Raw genomic sequence first — 25,030 nt, 5'->3', positions numbered from 1 at the left:
GGCTGACAAGGACAGCTGGAAGGATAGATTGCTGCCAGTCAATCCCAACAGGCCAACCAACATTAACGCTCATATTAAATAGTCATGCACATGTGAGATTTGTTTGCCTAACTTGCATCATTATACACACCTTTTTCTATTCACAAAAGCAAAAAAACATATCTAATAAAATTGTGACATACACTGCACCAGTCGTTTTATATAAAACCGTACATTCATAACATTTTTCCTAACAGTTTAACATTCTTGATTTACAATTATGTCAATCACTGACAACACAGAACATGAGAGCTATTACAACTATAAAATGCAATGAGATTTATATGTAAACCATTGATGATACAAAATGACAGATATCAAAATAATATCTGGAAGACATGAAGTTGAAATAAAATAAAGTGACAAGCAAAATTAATTTAAAAAAAAAGCTCTATATGACCAGTTATACATTACTATGTAAGATTCCTCAACGTGAAACCCATCAGCTATCTTCTCAGTGGCAAATGTCCCCCCATTAAAGAATCCTCATTTTGGCATATGCAGGCTAAAGAAATGGACTTCCTTTCTGCAAACTGGAAAATTGACCAGGTGGTTATCTTACTTGCACACCAGTTAAACAGTGTTCAGTATGATCAGTATGATCAGTGATCACTCTTTCCACTGCTTCCATAAGTCATAAAGAGGCATGGTTATTAGTTACAATCAGTTTATTTAAATTTGAATGCAAATTTGAATGCATCTATTGGTCCCAAACAGTTGCAGTACCTCAGGCCACAAGTCATTTGGAATTTATGTGAAGAAGTGGGATACATTTTATCCTATCATTAATTGATTGTAAAACTTTGTAAGTCAACTTTGATATTCAGATAATGAATTGACACTTTGTCAGATGAACTTAGTAAATAAGGAAAGGACAGTAGCAAAGTAACAAAAAGCATGGTAAATGGAATTGTAGTGCACAACTTCATAAATCTAGGCATACATGTGGAGATCAACACTCTCCTTTTATGATTGTTGCCTCTGGATCACATTTCCAACAGAAATTAAATTAATCATAGAAATTCAATCTATTGAAAGATAAAGGCTATAAACAACCAAAGCTGTTCTCTAATTTAGATTCTTTTAAATTTTAAATCTGAAATTTATCAGTTTACAGACTTTCATGCAAAACACCTTTGAAACAAGCAAAAATCAATTCAGCCATTTATTTCTTTTAAACTTACCAGTCAACTGTATTTATGAACATAAGCAGTTTATTACACATTAATAGTACTACAATTATCATTTTTGTATTTATGCTTCAGTGTTCTAGAAGGTTAGTACGTATGCTTTGTATTGATGGAAGTATACGGTAAGTAATAACAAATATAGAAGTATGCATGGGCAAGTATGAATTTCTGCCATCATGGAAAAAAATGTATATATTTATATAAATGTGCGTGTGTATGTGTGTGTGTGTGTGTATGTGTGCAAGTCTGTGAAGGTATAGGTGTGTATGGCGTGTGTATAAGAACAAAACAAAGACACACCTTTTTTCATTTGATTTAACTTTTATTGAAAAATACAGAGCACACATTAAGAGGAACCTGAAGAAAATAAACCCAGAAAAAATTATAACCCTTGTCAGTTTCAGCTGCAATGGAACACACAGTATGAGAAACTTTTAAAGTACTCAGTTTACAAATTAAGATGTTGGCAAAGCAAACTTTTTCCCTTATAAAATGCTATGTAGTTGGCTGTGACAGTTATGTCAATTCATTCATACATGCTTGTTAAACTGATTATTAAATGCATAAGCAAATAAATATATAGTGCATTTTTAAATCATGGTTAAAATATAAACTAATGCTTAGTAACCATAGCAGTGAAGTCAAGATGGTTGAATAGAAAAATACATGTGATTTTGAACAACACAGAACAAAGGAAGTACTGTAGCATCAAATCAAACAATATTTTCTTTAGCATATTTGTTTTCACTTTTTTTGTCCCGACACCATAACACCAAATTCCTGGATTGAGATTTCTTTGTTAATGTACTGCTGAAGCTGACGATTTGTGATGTGGCCAAGACGCAACGCATCATCGATGGAGAACTTTTTCCCTGATTTTCTATCATGAAGAACAGAGGATTCCCCCCTGGGGCCCTTGACTGTAATCTCCTCCCAGTCACACTCTTGGCTCTGCAAGTTGACAAACATCTTCCAGTCGATAAGCCCTAGCTTATAGGCCTCCTCTGGACGCATCTCTTTGCCTGTATCTGGGTCAATGATCACAATAGACCTACGGAGGTGACTCTCCCTCTGTTCCCTCTTCATTCTCACTGCTGACAGATTCTTTTGAAGCTTCTCAATCTCCTCATCCTTCTGGGTGGTTATGCCTCTTAGCTCTGCAAGTTCCCTCTGTAGGGAATCAAGCCTCAACTCAAGGTTCTTTCCATCCTCCCTTGGAGCAGATTCAGTAATAAGCCTTGTCTCTTTGCTGGTGATCTCAATCTCAGACCGCAGCTTGCGGATCTCATTCTGAAGCCTTTGGTTTTCTTGCTGCAGTCTGCTACTTTCATCTCGGATGTAGTCTAGTTCTTTTGAAGACTTGGTGTTGGAGAACTCCATATCAGAAAACCTTGAAGTGAGGCTGGTCAACTCCTGGTCCAGGTCACGCTTTCTTCTCCTCTCCTCTTCAAGAGTTCTCCTTAGGTTCTCAATCTCAATTTCAGCCTCTGGATCCTTCTCAACTTGGACTTTCTCAGTGCGGACAACTCTTTCCTTCACATCCATCTGCTCCAGGGTGATCTGCTGCTGGATGAGAGCATTCAACTCTTTCTCTAGCAGAGTGCGCTTGTGCTTCTCCTCATCAAGTTGTAGCTTAAGGATGGAGTGTTCCTTCTCCTGCTGGGGATCCTGCTGTAGGACTACTTTCTGTTTGACAGTGACTTTTTCACGGTTTTCTTTATCATGAATCTCAAGCTCATGAAGTCTTACCCGAAGCCTCTGGATCTCCAGTTCTGCATCACGCCTTGCCCTACGCTCACGCTCCAGATCTTCAAGTTGCAGATCCAAGTCAGTTTTTTGTCTCTGCAGTTGGTAGAGCTCTGATTTCAGGCTTTCCTTTAGTTTCTGTTCATTTCCTATGTTTTGGGAGAAGGTGTCACACTCTGACCGGAGGAGGGGATCTTCTTCCATTTTGACAACCTCTTGCTGGACAATCTTCTCACGGATCTGAGACAGATCCATTTTCCTCAGTCTGATTTTCTCCTCTTGGGCTAGACGTTCGTTCTCAAGGTCAAGACGTTTCTTCTGTTCATCAGCTAGTTTTCTTTTGAGTGTCTCAATTTCTTCCTTAGTTTTAGGGTCTTCTCTGTACTGCAGCACTTCATTGACTACCTCTTTAGTCTGCACTTGGGGTTTAGTGTCTCTCCATCTTTGAATTTCATCACGAAGTTGGCGAGTTTCCATCTCAGATTTCTCAGTCTGGTGAGTTTTGTCTACAATCTCATTGCGAAGTCTTTCCAGTTCTCTTTCAGTTTGTGGATCCGTCTTGTATTTGATGACTTCTTTAATGATCTCCTTAACCTCCACTTGAGGTCCCCTGTTCCTCAGCATTGTCAGTTCATCCTGCAGTGATCTAAGCTGGAGCTCTGCATCCTTATAGCGCCTCTGGTGCTCTACAAGTTCAAGTCGTAGATTTGCTACCTCGTTCTCAGCCTTGGGGTCAGGACGAACTATTTCCCGTACCTTCTCCTGGATAACAACCTTGGACTTTTCCTCTTCTAGGCTAGTAATTTTCCTCTGGAGATCAACCTTTTCCCGCTGTGATGATCTTCGTTTGGTCTTCTCATCTTCATACTGCCTCCTGAGATTTTCTACCTCCCTTTCAAAGGCAACATCTTTCTCTACTTTTAGCACCTCCTTGATAGAAATCTTCTCCTCTGCCATCGCTTTCTCCTTTTCCAGCCTTCGTAGCTTGTCCTGAAGAAATTGCAGCTCATCCTCCAGCTGCTTCCTGCCATCCATTTCCCTCTGCCTCCTGTCAAGGAGCACTCGGTACTCCATTTCAAGCTGGGGATCATTTTGGACTTTGATCACCTCCTCTTCAGTAATCACCTCCTGTTCCTTGTTCTTCTCTTCAGCCAGGAGTGTCACTTGCTTCTGTATCTGAATGATCTCATTGTCTTTCATCAACTTCTGTCGCCTCAGCTCATCCAGCTCCTCCCGAAGCTTGCGCATTTCCTCCTCTTGACCCCGGTCTCTCTCTATACGCAGGACCTCTTTCACTGTGTACTGCTGTGCCCCTTCTTTGACCTCAGTCTCAAGGCCACGTAGCTTCAACCTGAGAACCTCAAGGTCATTTTCCAAGACATGAGTTGTGCGGCGCTCCTCTGAGAGTTTCTGCTGTACCTTATGGACTTCTTCATCCAGCTGTGGGTCAGGAACTTTTTTAATCAACTCCTTTTTTACAATTGTATCCTGTGGTTTCTGTCCCTCAAGAACATAGATATCAGTCTGGATGGTCTCAATTTCTCTTTCAAGCTGCTCTCGCTTTTGGATTTCATCTTCCAGATTCCTCCTGACTCTCCAAGATTCTCCTCCTGGAGCAGAAGAACTCACTGATTGGACATTAACTGACTGGATCATGGGGGACTCCGCTTGCTATAAAAGAAAAAAACATGATTGTTATTGTCTGAAATGTCATTTTGATTTTTCTTATAATCTCATCATTAATATTTCACCTGTTTAAGAAGACCTTGAGTGAACTCCAGACTCCGCAGCCTTTGGTTATTCACAGCATTCACCTCAGTAAATCTAGCCCCAATGGCAGCTTCCTATACACATTGGAATAACAGGTTGAGTTATATCAGTGGTACACAGTTAAGTGGATTCTGCCTTGGAGAAAAACAGTTTGGTTATCCTTCTCTGAAGGCAACTGGGAGAAACCCTTGCGTCTCAGTCCCACAGTGATATATGTGTCTATTACATCAACCTGTAGATGACCATTAAGTCTTTCACCAATTTAAAAAAAGCTGTTTTGTCTCTGCAAGAATATTTTGGTAACAAAATGTGTGTAAAAATCAAAAGCTCCCCAGAGCCACTCGGGGGTGTTTAACTATGTAAAAATTTTAAAAAGTTGCATGGATCAGAAACACCACAACAAGTCTATGCTATGTCCTTTCAAAAGCATGCTTATTTCCCTACTGTCATACACAGGTTGTATAGTGTTGAGCTATTCAGCAGTAAGCTCATGAAATTTGATAGTTGTGCCTAACCTCTGCCTTTACTCCCTCTGCAGGTGACTCCATTCTGCTCCTCTTGTACGTCTGGGGTACAAGTCCATCCTCAAGGTCAAGGATGGATCTAAACTTCTCGGTTTCATTCTCATAGTCCTGCAAAGAAGAACCCATAGTTAAACATTTGTTTCTGTCAGTGAAGGGTAGTGATAAGATAAACAGCTATTCAGAACATCTTACCTTGATGGCTTGTTGGTAAAGCTGAGCATTTTTGGAGACATTGTTCAAGTCAGATTCCTTTCTTGCAATGTCAGAAAGCAGGTTCTATAGCAAAAAGATATTTGTCATTAACCTTTTCTTCTGCACAAGTGACAAAATATTAAATAGGAAATACACAAACTATAAATTAATCAATTTCTCGTCAGTCTCACCCTCTGATTCTTTAGCTTGGTTTCCACTTGTGCTGCGTCATCAGTTTCACGGGGTTCATAATTTGGGACACGAGACAGCCAGCTGTTCAAGTTGTCATAATCACTGCGGTAATTTTTTAAAGCAAATTTTGCCCTCTGCAGTTGTTGAGACCTGCAACACACATAAAAAAGATTCTTAATTTAGCTCTGGTGAAAACCTGGTGATTTGTGTTTGTATTTCTTCCATTTCTCATTGATCCACTTTCTTGAGGTCAATGCAAAAGACAAAACACGCCCATGTCTCCTACAACAATATCCCACCTCCATAATTCACAGTTTTAGAAGGAAATAGAGTTAGTTTGCTGGAACTTATAATGGTAACCTAAAAACAACAAAGTGAACAACTATCACAATTACAATATCACATCTAAAAATTTCTAACTGATCTAAAAAGCTGTCTGAATTAAAATCTTGTTGTTAAAGTCTGTCTTTAGGGTGATTAAAATATAAAACATCCTAGGAATGGATCTCTGTACTTGGCTGTTCTTCATGCCAATCTTCTGACATCAATGGTGACATCCTCTACAGCAGTAAAGAGAAAGTCTTGCAGTACTGTTCTGATTGTGCCAGATCGTAAAAAGCTCTTTCTTTAGATCGGGTTAGTGGACTCTGAAGAATGTTTGTCTATTACTTATTCAATTGTTGTTTCTGTTTTTATTTGTGATGTTTTTGGTGCCCAAATTGGCTGAAACAAATGTATATGGGTGAGTAATAATATTCAACAAAAACCTCATATATTAGTAAGATCCATCCCTAAGTATGATTATTTGCTTTAAAAATGTATTAAAAAAAAAAAAAAAAGCCTGTTTCTTTAGTGTGCTAAAAATAGCTTAGTCTGGCACAATATCCCACAACAGCAGTTACATATGTAACATTTACATATTTAAAAAATTAACTGTATAAAAAAAGTCAAGCTTTATGCTGACCATCTTGTTTGCTTTTGTAAATCATACAGAGATGCCAGTTAAATGATAACATATACTCAGCAGGATAAATTCATCTCTCCTGTCTGTCAGTATATTTTTTTTTAAATATAAAATCCCCCTTACCCTCTTACCTTGCGTCAATCTGCCTATTGAGATTGTTGTAGCGTTTATTGAGCTTCTGGAAATCTGCTTCTTGTCTCTCAATGTCAGGGCAGTGCTCCTGAAATTTGGTGGCCATGTTGTCACAACTGTTTTTAGCTAAGCGCAGGTTCTGCTCTGTCTCAGCAATAACTGCCCTTTTTGACCTCAGGTCTGATCCAGTTTCCTGTGAGAGGAGCAAAGAAGACCAAGAAAAAAATACAATGAATGTACAAGACAGGCAGACAAAGGTATGCTATAACATGAAACTACTCAACTTTTGTTCATACAATATTGTTTCTCAGGATATTGACGTTTCTCATGATTGCTGCACACACAGAAATATACTTTTTATGTGTATGTGTGTTCTTGTGTACATGCACTGGTCAAGATGTATGTCAGATGGTCCATGCAATGCTACATGATAGTGCTCATCATCACATTTGTAGGGCCAAGCATGGTAAATAAACATGAGCTCGTATAGCCCTCTTCTAGTCTCTGACTAATCACAGCACTTTTACACCCTAAGTCACACCTACCCATTCACCCCAGCTCACTCCACATTCACATACTGCTGGGGACGTTGCTTGGCCATCAATATTAACTAATCCCATTCAAACGCATCCAAAAACATTCACACGCCACCAACACAACAGTGGGAGCAAATTGGGGTTAACTTCATTAATATCTGAGGGCCCACCAGTGGGCTGACAGGTTTTTTTGCAACTATTAAGTTACTTACAAAATGTATTGTAAATACAGCATGTCATACATGTTTTCCATATAATACCTCCCAGCTACAGTCATCTACAGTACTTTGTTTCACAATTTCAAATTCAGACAGGAAAATATGATTTTGTTTTTTGTTGTATTACTCAATACCAGCAGTAGATACAGTAAGTCTGACAGTTTGGGAAGAAACTGCAGAGTGTTACCTTTCTAAAGACACATTGTTTTCCCTTGTACTCCAAATGGTCCAAGCACAGAATTCAACTTAATTTGGGTACACTCGTTAGGAGTTTTTGACTCATTTCATAGTGTCTCGCCCAAGGACACATTGACATGTAACTGAGGCAGCAAGGGATCAAACCCACAACCTACGACCTTCTGGCTGTGAGACAACAGACTCTACCTACTGAGCCACTGGTTTTAGAGCGAGGACCCTATCGAAACTGAAGGAATTATTTTAATTCATGCCAAAATCTAAGAAAGCTAACTTACAGCAAGTTCCCGCTGAGTCTTCTCAAGTGATGAGATGTCAGCTGGAGCGACCTCCTCCCTGGCTAGCTTGTTCTCGAAGGTGGAAATTAAAGTCTTTCCATTTTGCAGGGAAGTCTCCAACTGGTTGGAATTCTTTAATCTAAAAATGTATAAAGCAAATAAACATCAAATAATCTGAAGCCATTTGAATCAGAATAGAAAAAAACATGAAACAGAAACACTTACATACAGAAGAAATAAAGCTGTCACAACAATCACATCTGCTACAGAGATTGAAAAAAAATCCTCCCTTACTTTTCCTGGGAGCACTGCAGAAGTTCCTTAACCTTGTTGTACTTCTTGTTGGTTTCATCCACCTTGGTGCTTAGCTGAGGAGCACTAGCACAGTTTGGGTTGGAAACCAAGAAGTTCTTTGCTTCCTGTACTTTGGAGGATTTCTCTGGTTCAATCTTACTGACAGCAGCAGCAATGTCCTGAAGAGAAGTCAACAGTGAGTTAGTGAGTTTTAAAATGAATAAGCACACTCCCTACTCGTTTTTTAGCTGAATGAAGAGAGATGAACATAAGTTGAGAGACACATTGTTTAAACCCAAAACAAAGTGGAAGGCATTACCCCCATATCTTGCAGACGGTCAGCACTGTCTTGCAGAGGCCTATTCTGCTCAAGTGGTGGGCGCACTCGAGAATAAATGGCCTTCTCCTGTTTGTCCAGATTACCCATGACACTGTCCAGACCAGCCATTAGCTGACGGCACTGCTGTTCTTCCTTGTCTGTGGTTAAAACCAATCACATTTAATATGATGAGCTTTCCTATTTGACTTCATCTATGGTCTAATGTGGCAACTCTACAATGCATTAAAAACGGCTGAACTGGTCTCTTAAATATTATTTTTTCACCAGACAGTTTTTCAGACATCCAGCAGCTAAATGTTTTGCATCAGATTTGATGGGCAAAGCGGCAAATCATTCACCGCTATCATTCCTCACAAACCTCACAGACCACATGTTTTTTCACAATCTACCTACAAGAGTACATTCCAATGCTTAAAAAAATGAACTATGGCAAAATTAACCATTACCACAAAATTGTCATAACCAACTACCAAACTGTGAATTTGGGGCTTTATCACTTGTGTGACTGCAATTTAGCTTTGTACAACCAACTTAGACATGCTTACAGTATTTATTCAGTTGAACATAATAAACTGGTTTGTATGAATGCGCTTGTTAATTACAGCAGAACTGTATGTTGTTGGATGTTGTACCTGTAGCTGTGCCGGTCCCACTCTCCTTCTTCAGCTCATTGAAGCGTTTCAGCAGAGTATCCTTACAGGCTGCTGTCTTCTGTTTGAGACCTTTTTGCTGACTGGCCAGGCTGCAAGCACACATTATAACAAATGGTTACAGCTACACATGGATAAATACAACAATGTTTGCCACAGAGTAAATTATTCTTGTGTACAAATTTACCAGAATGTACAGGGTCAACACACTTACTTGTCAGAGGTGGCAACACTCTCTTGGTCAGTAGGAGGGATCATAAAGCAGACGGCTGGGGCAGTTAGTTTACGTCCAGCTGCGTCCTTCACATCCCATCTGGTCCCATTGTTTCGGAGCAGAGTGTACCTCTCCCCACGGCTAATCTGACCCTGCACATGTTCCGACAAATATAAACTGTAATATGCTCACTGACCACAAATTGAGTTTTATCTAAAACAATCAGTCATGAGTCAGAACATACAGTATCATATTTGACTAAATATAAACAAATATTACAATTTACCAAAAATTACTTGAAAATTAAAATTTGCTTAGCTTGTTAATGAGTGATTTGGCTATGCATTTGATTTTATGAGGATTATGAGCAATCAAAACTCTTGCCACTCTGTGCAGACATTGCTGATGTTTTTTTGAGATGGCTTCTGGCATTAATGAGCAGTATTAAAAAGAAACTCTAAAAACACATGCGATTCCTTTAAAAACTCCTTTATATCTTCACTGTATAAAAATAAGAGCAAAGATTTTAAATGTTAAATTTAGTTTAAATTTCTAATAAATGGAACCCTCGCATTTTTTTCAATGACAATATATGGAAATTTTTGAATATTTAAATACTTTGTTGCAATATATCAGATTTTTGTTTAATATCTTGTGAAGGCAACCTTGAGTCATTTATCCCCCCCAAAAAAGGTACACTCTCTGTATTCATTTTCTGCATGCCCATTCTGCTTCACAACAAGACAGAAAACAGCAGTTCAACTTTGAACAATCAGTGTTCATTATTCAGGAGGGTTTCACAAGAACATAATTATCTCCTAAACATACACTATACAATGAGAACACGTCTTTTAATAGCATTTACCACTGCAGCTTAGACTTGAGACTTTGTCCATGGAAATAATAATCATTTAAGTGTTATTACAACCCGACACGCCAATGTTAGCTTTCAACGTCCACTGCATACCTCGTCTGTGTCAAACTCGCATAGAGCCTCAATTGGGAGCAGATTCTGCGGGGTTTCCCGGCGATACTTCAAAGGCAAAATCTGCAGGCTGCGCTTCTGCAGAGCCTTTACCCGTTCATCAAAGTGATCCATGGCTTTGGACTGGTCCTACAAACACATGCATGTATGAAGTACAGAAAGAAGCATGTTTTGCACTGTTGAAGAAAGGCAATCAGATGAAAATATAAAGGAAAAAAATGCTCACATCGATGTCCCTGATGAGACCTTCCACTTGATAGACATCTTTAAACTCTGGGTTGTACTTCTGGTTGACCTCTGTGTCCAACCGCTTCAGTAAGTCCTGAGTGTCACGCGCCTCCTTGTGGAACTGGATGCACACACAGATACACAGAAGGAGATGATAATGAGGTTAACTTGTAAAATGTTTGTGTAACAGAGAAATAGTGAGTATGGTGTCCAGTGAAAAATTCTGTGGTTGCCAATCCCTCTTTGACTAACCTTGTGGTACTCATCCATGTGTTTGAGGTGGTTTTCTTCACAGATAAGCAAATTCAAGTACTCCTTCCAGTCAGCATGAACTGCCTCCATGTGAGCCTTACAAACATTTCATTGGAAATAAGGGAAATTAATAAAAAAGAACAACAACACCATTTAAACAAGGTATACAAAGGGCTTTACAATTCTGAAAACTTGTAAGAACAGGCAACATAGATGCATAAAAAATCTGGTTCAGGAGCATCACTATCTGTCTGGAAGTTAAAAAATATTTTGAAACAAGAAGTTTTCTGTTTAAAAGGCATTTCCAATATCATGAGGAGATGTTCCACCCGCAGTTAAGAATTTAATCTTTTTTGAGACAGAGAAAATTAAAGGCAGCAAAAAAGAGCAGTTCTCAAGAATCATATTGATGAGTTATTTTTAGCCTAATTTAATCAAACAACTGACAGTCTCCTCAACTTAAGACACATCACTAGCCAGTAACCGATTAAGATAGCTGTTTAGTGTCATCAAAGTTTTATCAACATTTGAATAAAAATGGTCTTTATTTCTGCTTCATCCAAGAAGAATCATGAATGTGTCGTACCTCCACCACATTCTTCGCTGGATGGTCAGCAGCAATCAGCTTCTCGCCATCATCATTCAGCTTGGTGATAGTGGCTTCCTTGGACTCCAAACATTTACCAATGAAGTTCTGTTGGGACAAGGTGGATTTTCTGAGTTTCTGGATCATACCCATTTTCATCAATTCCTTGGAATTTTCTAACATTGTATGCAGTAAAGCTCATTTTGTATTTATCAGTGTTTTTTATGCATTCAGCTACCTCATACTGCTTCTGGCGTGCAAGGTAATCCCGGTTGGTGTCACTCCAGTCATAGTTGATCCTCTCTTCAGCCTGCTGGTCCATCCAGTACAGTTCATTAGTGCAGCGTTGCATGTAGTCCCGTAGGCTCAGCAGGTCACGCTGACGAGCACTTGAATTGGCCTAACACAGGATAGGAGAAACTTCAACAAGAGCATACTGAACATGAAACAGCTGATTACAGCAAAATAAACTAGATAATTTTATTTTAAAGGAAGAAAAACTTTTAAGTAAGCAGAGCAGTTGGAAGTTCAAGCTAATCAAACACATCTAGATGAATTTCTAATGGCATACATTTTTGTAAAAAAAGAGAAAGAAAGAAAGAAAAAGGGAAAGAAAGAAAAAAAACATTGTTGTAAAAATCTGATGCAATCCATGAATGAACTTTAGCTCACTAATTGGTGATACAGCCAGAGCTGAAGCTCCATGCAGAAGAGTAACAAGGTTTTGATACACATGCAGTTTTTGAATGATACAGTCAGTGATGTTATGGCAAGCACATACAATTTGTGTTCATATGCCCTTTGCAAGAGCATATGAAAACACTTATGTGTTTGTAAAGATGGATGAAATGGTCTTTTCATTGTTGAAGATGTGTTTGTCTTTATGGTTTTATTACCAGCAGTTTGTTGTACTTCATCTGGAGACCACTGACATATTCCTGAAAAATAATAGAAAAAAAGGTCAAACAAGTCCAACTGGTAAGTATTTTACAAAAAGAGACCTGTTGTTAATTGCTGACCACTGAAAGATACATCTCAATCATTTCTTCTCCATCTTTGTATGTACCTTGTCTCCACTAGCGGAAAGGTGAGGAGCCAGTGCCTCCACCTCACTGTGGAAGATGTTGTGTTCCTCAACTTCATTTTCCACACTTGGCAGGTCCTGGCCAAAGCCCTTTTCAGCCAATTGTTTCTGGTTGACAAAAAGGTACACAAAACAAAAATAAGTTTACAACCATCCATTATCAGCTTGGTCTAAATTTGCTGAGGCTATTAGTATACATAGAAAGGCTATAACTTGACAAAACATAAAGAATATGTAACTGTAAATAAGTGAAATCCCAATGATCTGTGGGATGCTGCACCATTTTAAACTCTTTCAAATTATCTTCTGCCCTTTCAGGCCATAAATGAAAGATTTTAGTTTTTCATATTTTCCAAAAATTCTACCTACAGTATTCCTTATTGTTCCTTATTGTTTATTATTCATTTTCTAAGCCACTTGGGGGCAGTAAAACATGCTGTAATCAAAACCTGTGGTTATTTTCCAGTTTATACATATATCAGCAGCCAATAGTTAAATATCAAAAGACAGAGAGAACCTTCACATTTATTTGAAGCTCTTTTTAAGTGCATCTATGCACTTAGTAGGGGGACACAGATAGACAAGACCACAGTTTAGAAGGCCCTGGACACCATGGTTGCATCTGTTCTCTCCCATTTTCTTATCATCTCTCCAATATTGTTTTCTACTAAATGCAAAATTTTCCAGAATATATTAAAGTAATCATTATTACCTGTATTATGTATTAAATTAATGTGTTTAAAACTGATTACATCAAATCTCAAGTTACATTTACCCAGCACTCATTTCCTCTCACATTTCTGACAAATATTTACTTGACATAATATATCATTATGCCTTTTTCAAATTTGCCTACTTTATTCCTGCATTATATAGTTACACAACAGCCATAAGCCAGCTTTCACAACCCAGAAGTGTGGTTTCTATGTTTGATACTAAACTGTCACATCACTTCCACAGTGGCATCCTGTGTGATTGTTAAGATATACCTCTTACCTCTTTGGTGCCCATCAAGTCCCCCCAGTTGATAGTGGGTGTCCCCTTCGTGATGTTCAAGTGGTAGATGTGGGCATGGTCTTCTTTAAGCTTTATCACTCTCTCACGCAGTTGCTTCATGCTAAATGTGCACACAACATAATGATTAAGGTTTAATGTTACATTTTATGTGTAACACCTCTATTTTTGGAAATTGTTGTGATCTTTCTATCTGTATTTGTATTTTGACATACACAACTTCTAAAAGGCCTTTCATGATAAATGCAACCAAATAGTGCAAGCTCTTGTATTACAGTCAATTTTGAGGTTAGCATTTTGTGTACATCCAGTCTTCATTTCAAATGTCTACTGCTGGATAAAGGGATAAAAGAAAAATATATTTTGACAGAAAGTTCTTAAGAACATGCAAATGGTATCCTTATTTCCACCAGCTATCTTATGAAGTCATATTCATTTTGCCTGCAAACTCACAAAACAACTAAAAACTTCTTAAGTATGCAGAAGATTTCAGCTAAAATTGACTTTATACCATTTTCACATGAATGACCCATTTCACACTCTAGAGGGTAGTTGGCAGTAAATATTATGTAATGTAATGTAACCACTGAACAATCTTAACTGTCCCAAATAAATGCTTTTTTATGTTTTTAAGACTTGACTTCCAAGTATACAAACTGTATGAATTTTGTCATGTAAGGCTTGCTGAGTCTTTCTTTTTGACTTTTACTTGGTATTTTATACACTGATGTAGTGTACATCTTTAATCACATGGCAAAATATAATCTTTAAGTCTAGGCAGAAGTCAGGGATAGTACTAAGTGATACTTACTCTTTTTCTATCATCTCAGCCTGTGGATGCTTGAGACTCTTTGCCTTTACAGCCTCTTCATCCAGCCCGTCTAGAAGTTCCAGACAACTAAGGATTCTCTTGTTGGTGTCATCCTGATACAGCGGTTGCTTCCCCTCATTGATCTTACCCACATCCTTCAGAACAAAAATTTAATGGAAACATAATTAAACACATACAGCCCACTGAGTAGGATTTTTTTTTAGTCAAGTTATATTCTAGCAACTCACTTTAGTAAAAAAAAAAAAAATCTGAATAAAAAATGACCGAACATTTAATGAAACTAAAACACATTTAAAAAAAAAATCTACAGTTGAGTTATAGCAAGGGGAAAAATCTTGACATTTCATGTTTCACAGAGCAAAGCACCTTATGCCCAAGCTTTTCAAAGGGAAATAAATAAAATTCTCTAACTTGTATCAACATAGTAATTTGAAAGTGACCAAGCTCTAGTAACCTTATATAAGTCAGAGAATAAGGAGCTGCAGATGACTTTCTGCCTCTACACAAGTTTTCTGAGTATTTCAATTGGAGTTGTTGAAAAGGTATGCACTAGACCATGGACTTATAATAAGAAACACAATAGTTTTATTATGTTTACTCTCCCTGAGTGTTTTCTTTTAACCAAACTGAAAATATCAAAATACTCATACATACAACAAATTAGAACAATAGGAGGCCGTGAATCTCCTTAGTATTTTCTAAAACATATTTCACAATCTTCTTGAAGGTACTGTATGTTGCTTTTACCTTGTTGAGGTTTGCCTCAATATCAGTTATGTAATTTTCCACTTTATCAGCATTTCCCTGCAGCCTATCAACCAGAGCACCTAGCTCTGAGTATGGTGCCCTGAAAGAAAAACACAAAGAGAATTATTAAGATATTCACAAGTATGTGTCCCACGTGGTCACTAACAGAGACATCAACATCATTACTCATTTATTTACTTATTACATATTTTGTGTTGTACATGCATGCTTATTGTAGATCAGAAATGTTTAAGTACATACAAGAAACACCGTAATCATGGTTAAACTCAGTATATGCTGTATTTATACTGTCTCAGACTCTATGACTTTTGTGGCTATGAGGTAGTTTTATAAGAATAATGCTCTATGAACAACTAGCTTACCAACTCTAGCTGCTTTTCGTGCCTTATACCAAGATGGCTCATAGTTTTTCCATAGAATTGTAGTACACATCAATGACTAAACTGTATTGAACATGTTCAATTCACAAGAGTAATGTGATGCATTAACATAAAAATATACCATAATTTTTTAAAATGCAGACCAACAGATTCCTGAAAAAATACTAATGAATTTGTTTGTATATAGCTTCCATTCAAATAAAAAAGGCTACTATTAATTACAATTAGATTTTTTTTACTTTTGTGCTTTCTGTCTTCACTTCACTTGGAAAAACTCTGACCACACAGGGGTATAAATCAACACACAACTTAAAGTAAAGAAACTAGTCCAGCAAGTCAGTGACAAGGATATGTGGAACCGGACACACCCAGTCCAATCACTGTGACAACTATCACTTACTGTTATGTGTGCAGAGTGCATGTTTCAGTGCACATGTAAAAGCATGGTGCAACTCAGTATATTAAGTTTACAGTGATGTAAACTGACACACTACCTGTAATATTACCCTTCCAACTGTCTTTATTCTTTTGGCTGCCAACATCAAAACAGTTTGGCACTGGAGCCTGACTAATATAGTGTGGGAAAATGTTCTAACCAGTTTTAGATTTTCAAGATATTCTTCATCCACCTGTATGCCTACTAGTGAGTAACAAGCAATTATAAGTCAGATATTCCAAAGACATGTAAAAGGTCATTTCTGGTCATAGACATGATTATTTTTACTTTACGGTAGCGTGTCCTGCTCAGTACTTTCATTTTTCTTTAGCTATAATAATATCTGCAATAAACAGAGCCTGAGTCTGTTCCAGCCATCACACATGTCACACACACATGCATAGACACCCCATCAATGCACAGGTTACATAACATGTATTAAATACACACTAGACAGATACTTTCAGTCTAACACCCTGTTTATGATTTGACATGATTCAGAACAAGTTTGAACTTGTACTGAAGAGTTCTGCAGGAGCAGCATGTACTTTGTTGGCTGAGGCCATCATAATGGCAAAATACCCTAAGGGGTGTTTTTGTTAGGTTAGAGCATAATACCAACACATTTTGATTCCTTTTCTTGATTCCACAGCATGTTAAACCCATAGGAGTGCAAAACACTCTTTTGTAGTCAGTATGTTTTCTTCATCACTTAGAATTTGTCTTAATTGGACTAAGTGCAAAGGAAAACAAAATTAATAATTGACTGTTAAAAGAAACTCAAAATACTGTCTGCTTGTCTGATTTTCATATCCACTTGTTTGTGCAGAACATGTTTTGTATTTTTTTCAAGGAAGAGATTTTTTTTGTTCAGAATCAATTCAGCAAACTGCCTTGTTATTTAGAGTGTTTCGTTTTTTCCACCAACTGTGTTTTTGTAGAAAAAAAGTCTTACATCAACAAACCAGTAGTATTATGTAAACTGGTATTATTCTAGAACACTCAATTAATGCTACAACAACAACACCAGCTCTCATATTCGTATTTTTGCTGCATTCATGTTGTCCATAGTTTCAGGGGAAGCTCTTAACAACAGTGTTTTGAGTGTGATCATGGTGATCCTGGGAAGGAACTGGGATTGTTGCAAAAGTTTAGGAAACACAACTCAGATGTTTCCATAGGGAGAGGGACAAATTGAAACCATGAGGCTTCAGCAGTCATAGAGGGTGTGGAGCACTGTTGCTGTCAGTGAACAGCACTCCAAGCCAAGTTGTCTCAGTAGTGCAGCAGGCTGCTGTTTTTGCTGTCTCTAACTTTAGTGAGATTCTGAATTAAATATAGATAAAGCCACGATTGCAACCATCTTACATTTCTATTTGGCAGTTTTACATTTTACTCAGACACCCCTGGGTCACTGATAATGAGCACAATAAATATGTTCTGTAATCTTTTCGTGAATAGTTGTGGAAAGTAAATATATTCCAGCATTTCACCTGATTAGTTCTCTGGTGTGCAAAGGCAGGCACAATTCCTCAGCTCTGAGGTTTTGATTGCCAATTTCATGCTTCAACTTGAAGCTGTCTTAAGTCTAACTGTGCCTGGCAGCATAGTTCTTATGCTCCCTTTTCTTTCTTTTACAAACACAAACCAAACATGAATAAGGAGAACAGCATGAAGAGATCCACAGGGGTGGGGTGTCACTATTTGGAATACAACACTGTCAGTTTGTGGTTTTTAGGGAAATGGGTTCTTATCTTCAAGACTTATCTCCAGCTAGGCATTCTCATCAGTAGAAGTCAATATTAGCTACACAAATGAAAAGCAATTGATTGGTTGGTATGGTCTTTTTCAACTGAGTGCCTTTAAATGACATGATTGTCATTGAATAACATAGTCCAAAGAGCATAAATGTAAGAGGTTCAATGCAGGTAGAAAGATGGACTTTTTTCTTTCTTGCAGCAGATGTAACCGTGGCAAGACCGAACCTTACAAAGAGGGATTGTACAATACATTAGATAATTGGTATTCAACTGCAAAGAGTGTTATTATTGAGGCCCCTGACCCCCCAATTCCTGAAAGACAAGGTGCATTATGCTTTTCACTGTCTGAGCGTTTGATTAAAAATGAAAATAAGCAGGCTTGGGAAGATAATCCACTCAACTTAAGCCTCCAAATAGGCAGTTAAACAATCAGGTTTAAAAACAGGATCCAAAGTGATCAGGATTGGGCTCGGTGCATTAAAATGGGAGAGGCTGCAAGCAAATCCTCATGCAGTCTTTGCATTAAATACTTATCAAACCTGTTACCACCACTTTACTGCACTGCCTGTCAACCACACCCTTACTTTAGTTTAAGCCCACATTTTACAACTTAATTTACAACTTTCGCTCTGTTTAGTCTTAAATACATGACGATTTTAGTAATAGCAAAATGAATAAATTATTTATCCACAAGAAATGGCATAAACATTTAGTTTATGTGTGCATGGGTACACAGCGTCCTCGTGCTACATGTGTAGATTTTGGACCACTCAGTGAATTGAAACAACTATGAAATGCAATTACTTGTAATTTATAAAGCAGTGATTTATGTTAAGACTTTAAACGAAGAGTTTGAGTCTGTTATCACATGAATTTATAACATGTATGATTAAGTTATTCTTCTTAAAAACTCCACGGGTATTTTTTTAAGTTGATTTTTTGGGAGAAATGTTCGATCATATTAAACGTTGAATAAAAATCTGACAACATGCTCCTTTGCTGACAATTAATATCAGTGCGTAATAGAAGTGGTTGGACAGTAGCAAACCAGGGTCAGGCTACTCCACAGCAGGTACGTGACTTCAGAGCAGAGCAAGGTCACTCTACTGAGAAGACTTTGAAAGGCTTCGACATCATAGGTAAACACTGGAGGAAAGACTGCTCCGTAGGATACAAAGTACAGCTAGCGTGCCCTGTCAACGCCATGACAAGTTTTAAGAGAATGCTACTTACGTTGCTTTTGGCTGCGTTATAGGGGCAGACTTCCTTTTCTTGAACATGGTGACAGATCACCTGTCAGCGGCTGCGATGAGAAAACAATCCTGAGAGGAAAGGTGGACTTCAGCTGCGTCTGTGTGCGAGTGCCTGTCCCAATGGCCTCAGTAGCTTACGTAGGCTGAGTGTCATGCGTCAGATACGTTCACTCAGATCTTCCTCTCCTCAACCAACGACGCTGGTCCCGGACAGTGACTTTTAGCAGACACACCAAAGCTGTGTGAGCCACCTTACCTGTCAGCCAACAGAGAACAGGAGGGGCCACCGAGCCAGGCCCCGCCCTCTCATAGGAATTCACAAGCACACACCCACACAAATATGATAATGTCAATAGCGTAAATAATTAAAACACGTAAGAAGAAAGAACAAATGAGGCTAGTTAAAATCAGATTTTCAAAGAGCAAAAAGTTTCTGCTGCGAGTACATGTGGCCCAGCATTCAAATACATGCACAGCAATTAAACAAGCCATGGCAACATAGGTGCTTCTCAGAGTAAAACCCTAAGTTTTATGTAACATATGCAAATATCAAAGAATTATAATAAGACAAGTTTGATAAAAATCGGTGGATCGACAGAGGCTGGACCTCATTAGTCTGTGTGAGCGTGCGTGTGGGTGGGTGAGCTGCTTTGTACTTTGGGGTGTGGCAGCAAGGTCTACACTGACTAAACCAGTCAGACTGAATAGTGTCCTATTATTTGAATGTTGTCTGTGTCTGTCCGTGCGTATGTCTCAGTCAGTTTAAGGTGTGTGACAGTACAGAATATTTCTAAGATGAAGCTGACCTCTAACTATAGCAGAAATGACAAAAAAAAAAAGATTACACATCAACAGAAGCACACAATAACGTAGATCTTATGCACTAATATTACATTTTCAAGGCCTTTACCAAGTTTATTATAGTCAACTAAAAGTAACTACATAAATAAGATTTATATGTTAAAACCATTTTAGTTAACTCATTCTAAATGCAATTTAAAGAAATAAACTAACTAAAACTTAATTCTGTGCTTACAAAACTAAAATAAAATAAAACTAGATACAAAATCCAAAAGACAAATTAGTCTTTGACAGCAGCATGCTGACTGATATGTAAAACTTAACTAAACAAAGTATTTTTGCAAAATACAAACCAGGGATGAAAAATAATAAAAACTAAACTGAAATTTAAACAAACAACTAAATAAAGCAAAAAGTAATGAAAATCGAAAACAACTTTAACTTTGCACCATACATTGCACTGAACATTCTTATTTCAGTAAACAACTATTTGTTTTGTAAACATTTGTTGGAATAGTGGTGCCCAGTGCCCTGGGCATAGAATGGAGTCACACATCCTCTATTTGAACTCATGTTCTTCGTTTTCTTTCGTGTATCCAGGATTGGGTCCCTTTAAATTTTCTGGCCCTCCTTGTACTTAGAATAAGTTACTTTGGATCTTTTTTTTTTTTTTTTTTAACTTTGTGCCAGTTTTATTAAATTCTCAACAAAAATCAATAAATACAATGCTATCTATGAAAGGTTTCTACGGAAGTTATTCAGCCTCATTTAGAGTTGACTTGCCTGTCTGTCTGTCTGCCTTCACTCTAAAATTAAAATTACAGACCTGCTAAAAACTGTTTTAGTAGGTAACAAGCAACAGCTTGCTAACTTGAGTTGTTTTAACTTAATACAATTGTCTGATACCAAATGAAGCAGGTCCATAATTTTGTTTTTAGAGTGTGTATAAGTATAGTTTCTAACCAGTTCTTAGGCAGATTAGTGGCAACCTGTGCCATTGCCCTGGTTCATTTGTTGTTGACTGTGTTTGTTTTGAATCTCACAGCTCTGATTTCACTCTGGGGACATTACCCCTTCACATGACTTAGCATACTGGTATTGCTTATAGAATTCTGACATTTGAAAATCTTACTACATTATGTACATTGCAGTTGTTGAGTTGAAAGATATATGATGATTTGATTAAGTCTTATCTTTTTTATGAACCACAGAAGGGTTTTTTCATCTTTAATGCCTTGAAGAATAAATACTTTGTACCCTTAAACTGTCTTTTTATATGTCATCTAAAACCACTGTGGTCTTAGCAATGCCCAGATTTATTTGTATTTGTGTTGAGCTCAGGTTATCCTGCTGGTATTTGATAAATGCACTCTCCATACAACCATTTTGATCTACTGCACCTGTAAAACTTGGCTTTATAAACCCTGGGTTGTTCTGTGAGTACCTTCCCAAATTTTTGATGTCCAACAAAGCACTGATGTCAGGTGCCATACTGAGAAATCTAAGAGATCCATTCCTATTGGATTTCTTTGTAACCCTGGCTGAATAGCTCAAATATTTACTTCACAATTGTCAAAAAACATTATTGTTGCAACCTAAACATGCAACACTCCCCTACTACGGGAAGTTGAGTACTTTTAAGGATTGTATAAGGAAGGAGGGAAGTAAAAACAAAAACGCAGTGTGTCTGAGATTGAAAGCAGGGACCTCCTCTGCAACAGGAATGTAGAGATAAGGCACTGCTTTTGCATCATTGTTTCTCTACCTCTTAAGTTCCTGGTTTGTGAAAAGGTTTTCTAAACATTAAACTTCTTTGCCAGACCAACTGTTGCTCGCTTACATGTTTGCTCTAAAGTAAATGACGGGGTTGAAATCTCTGAACCACTGTGCTTTGCTCTTGTTGTCTTAATGTCCATTTATTGTATCCTTTATTTGCAATAATCTATCTGTGATTCCTGTGAAGGCAATCACCCTTCATTTCCTTTGTAGCAAACATACAGCTAATCCTTTACTGACTAATCCTTGACATATACATTGTTTTATTCATTTATTTAGTCATTCATTAATTCTTTTATTCTTTGTCAAATCGCATAAACCCATATTTTATTCACAATAGAACATAAACAACATATCAGATTATGAAACTGAGACATTTTACCTTTTCACAAAAAGTACCAGCTCACCCTGAACCCAATAGCAGCAATCCATCCCAAAAAAGCTGTCAACAAAAGTCCACAAATGTGAGGAGGCAAGGGAACTAAAGAGACCTTTGCAAGAGTTTTTGGAGAGGAATGTTGTCCCATTCTTGTCTGATGTAGGATTCTAGCTGCTCAATAGCCCTCCACTACTGCTGTTGTGGTGGAAATAAAAGAGATGTTGTCTGGATGGGAGCAAATGTTGCTCTAAAACATCTTTATAATTTTCAGCATTGATAGTGCCTTTCCAGATGTGTAAGCTGTTTTCTATTTTTTGCCATTGTCCATTTTAAGTGAGCTTTGGCCCAGAGAAGACAGCAGCATGTCTGGATCCTGTACACATATTTTTTCTTCTTTGCATGATTCAGCTTTAACTGGCCTTTGTGGATGGCACAGTGAACTGTATTGACAGAGAATGATTTCTGGAAGTGTCCCTGAGCCTATGCAGAGATTTCCAGTACAGAATCATGTCTGTTTTTAATGCAGTGTTTCCTGAGGGTTGAAGATCACAAGTATCCAATATTGGCCTTTGACCTTTACCCCTGCTCACAAAGATTTCTCCCGATTCTCAGCAACTTTTGATGATATTATGCACTGTAGATGGTGGGGTACTCCAAGTCTTCACAATTTTAGGTTGAGGAACATTTTTACACAATTGTTCCACAATTTTTGGATGCAGTTTTTGCAGGTGGGTGAACTTCTGCCCATCCTTACTTCTGAGAGACTCTGCCTCTCTAAAAAGCTCCTTTTATACCCAGTAATATTACTGACCTGCTGCTGATTAACTTCATTATGAGACTGCTCGGGCTGTTTATTATTAGTACAACTTTTCCAGCCGTTTGTTTCCTCGTCCCTACTTTTTCTCATAGTCTCCTCACTGCCAAGACATTCACAGACCGGGGGGATGCCACACAGTGGCAAAAAAGGCCCAATCCCCACTCCCATGAAATAAATAAATAAATAAATAAATAAATAATAATAAATAATAATATTTATTTATTTTATAATAAATAAATATTTATTTAATTTATAATAATAAATAAATACAACAAATGGAGGTGAGGATGTGAAGGGTTAAATTCAAACTCATTTAAATTATCATTATAAGCACTATTAATTCATTTACTTACTTAACCAACAACCCCTTTCCTATCTCTCTTCCCTCCCCCAACTTCCTCTCATCCTTTAGAAAATAGGCAAGAAGCAGAATAACAATCATTATTATCTTAAAATTATTATAACAATAATAGTAATTTAGAAAATAATAATCAATGAAATTGTCGTGTCCAATTATGTGTTGTTCCAACTAAAACCAGACTTAGAAAATGCACTTAAACCTGCGAGTCTGACTGAAATCATCCAAAGTCAAATTTCTTGAGATGCACAGTGTTGTCATTATGCCCCAGTAAAGGAAACAGCATACAGCAATCATAGGGGTGTACTGTGTGCTGCCTCTTCATTTAGGCTAGAGCAGGGGTGTCCAAACTGTGGCCCAGGGGCCAAATGCGGCCAGCGATCCAGTTTTGATTGGCCCGGGCAAATTCTACTGTACTTCATAGTTTCAGCACAAGTTAGTGCTACCATGCTGATTCTGTAAACCAACATCTTGACAAGAAGGATTCATTGATGTATATTTTGTGACTAAACTGGGATAACTCTGGTAAACATATTGGCAACCAAAATAATAAGTATATTTTGTTTTCTAACTCTGGCAGCAAATAGCACTACCAATAATATTCCAGGAGAAGAGCCAGTGGTAGCGGTATTGTCAGCCATTAAATTGAGCATTTAGCGTTTGTTAGGGCAGGCCATAGAGTCAAGCACTGCCCTGATCAGCTGATCCAGTGGGAGCTCTCCTCAGCTGACGGCCAGCTGATTTGCTCTAAGCATGCTATTGGCCAATCACTCTTATGCTGCCTTATTTAAACTTCTCTTGCCGCGCTCTCTGCAAGCAGCTAATGCATCTACCCCAGCCCCTTCTTTATTCTGCTTCTGACTTAATCGCTGTCACATACCTCGCCTTGTGGTTATTAAAATGGCCCCAACATCCTTATATATTTCTGTATGTGGCCCTCAGTGAAAATGTTTGGACGCCCCTGGCCTAGAAGGACTACTAGACTGGCCGTCACAGAGGACTCTGCCAAAATATAAAAGGTGTACCTAGAAGCAATGTACAACCCCAATTCCAAAGGGGGGGGGGGGGTTCTAGTAAAATATGAACCTAACTACAGCGTCTAATCCTTGAAATCTGATTTAAACATTGGTGTTTGAACTCTCACCTGCCACTGCCAACTGCCACCCATTGTGCTGTTTTGAAGGGATGTAGTCAGTTTGAAAATCTCTTTCAGATTAAATCACAACATGAAACGATTGTTTTTCTGAAGACTTGGCCCGTCGGGGCACTAGAAATTGAACTATTATTTCCAAACTTTCTAAGGACTCTCTTGAGTGGAACGCTCTTCAAACAGAGTCATTCTTTCCATCCCCCTGTTGGAATGAATCAGGACATTCAGCATCTGCCATGACCTCTCAACCATGGAAGGAAAGCTGCTATCAGCTGGAAGGAAGCACACAACAGTCGGCTGTGGATGTGATTCCGAACAATTGTGTGTGGATGTAGGTGTGTGCATGTGGATGTGTGTTAGTTTGTGTTTCCATATCTGTATTGTTTTATGTCACAAGTCAGAAAAAAAAGTTTTTTACAGGCATCAAAAGTAAATATTACTTTAGGTTTTCCAGTTCTATGGATAATTATCATAAATTGAAATGGTCCACCATGGTGTCTGCCCTGGCAAATAAATCTTATTCTAATTGTAAGGATGTGTTTATGTTTCTGACCATCTGAATAGGTTTTCTTTGTTTTGTACATTAAGTCAGTGACTCCAGAGTTCATGATAGTTTTATATTTGACTAAATGGACGCTTTAAAAAATCAAAATAAGCCACAAACCACAGAGTCAACTGACTCATTGCTTTGGCAGGT

The 25,030-nt window shown here is 37.9% G+C and overlaps 1 protein-coding gene across 1 annotated transcript; it reads right to left on the bottom strand.

Moving 5' to 3' along the window:
- Positions 1 to 1,550: 1,550 nt before the first annotated feature.
- Positions 1,551 to 19,309, bottom strand: ppl (periplakin). The gene is made up of 22 exons (XM_041778454.1): positions 19,033 to 19,309; positions 15,203 to 15,302; positions 14,435 to 14,589; positions 13,606 to 13,726; positions 12,592 to 12,717; positions 12,422 to 12,463; positions 11,764 to 11,925; positions 11,526 to 11,633; positions 10,940 to 11,035; positions 10,686 to 10,808; positions 10,442 to 10,588; positions 9,475 to 9,626; positions 9,243 to 9,352; positions 8,590 to 8,747; positions 8,271 to 8,449; positions 7,977 to 8,115; positions 6,749 to 6,942; positions 5,653 to 5,803; positions 5,462 to 5,545; positions 5,261 to 5,377; positions 4,727 to 4,819; positions 1,551 to 4,646 (listed from the first exon to the last, which is right to left on the bottom strand). Exons 1-22 carry the CDS (start codon positions 19,077 to 19,079, stop codon positions 1,974 to 1,976), a joined length of 5,277 nt encoding a protein of 1,758 aa, XP_041634388.1. The 5' UTR covers positions 19,080 to 19,309; the 3' UTR covers positions 1,551 to 1,973.
- Between the last annotated feature and the right edge of the window lie 5,721 nt (positions 19,310 to 25,030).

This window comes from Cheilinus undulatus, linkage group 21, assembly GCF_018320785.1.
Source record: "Cheilinus undulatus linkage group 21, ASM1832078v1, whole genome shotgun sequence".
Taxonomy (NCBI): domain Eukaryota; kingdom Metazoa; phylum Chordata; class Actinopteri; order Labriformes; family Labridae; genus Cheilinus; species Cheilinus undulatus.
The sequence above is the reverse complement of the archived record's forward strand: the minus strand, read 5'-3'. Positions and strand labels throughout refer to the sequence as shown.

Bases quoted from the DNA above. Each gene is read 5' to 3' on its own strand.
- ppl (XM_041778454.1), bottom strand. From the start codon at position 19,079: ATGTTCAAGAAAAGGAAGTCTGCCCCTATAACGCAGCCAAAAGCAAC. The intron at 11,036-11,525 runs GTACGACACATT...AATGTTTGTAAG, and splicing joins CAGCGAAGAATGTGGTGGAG to GCTCACATGGAGGCAGTTCA. The intron at 4,647-4,726 runs GTGAAATATTAA...TTTCTTTTATAG, and splicing joins CTCAAGGTCTTCTTAAACAG to CAAGCGGAGTCCCCCATGAT.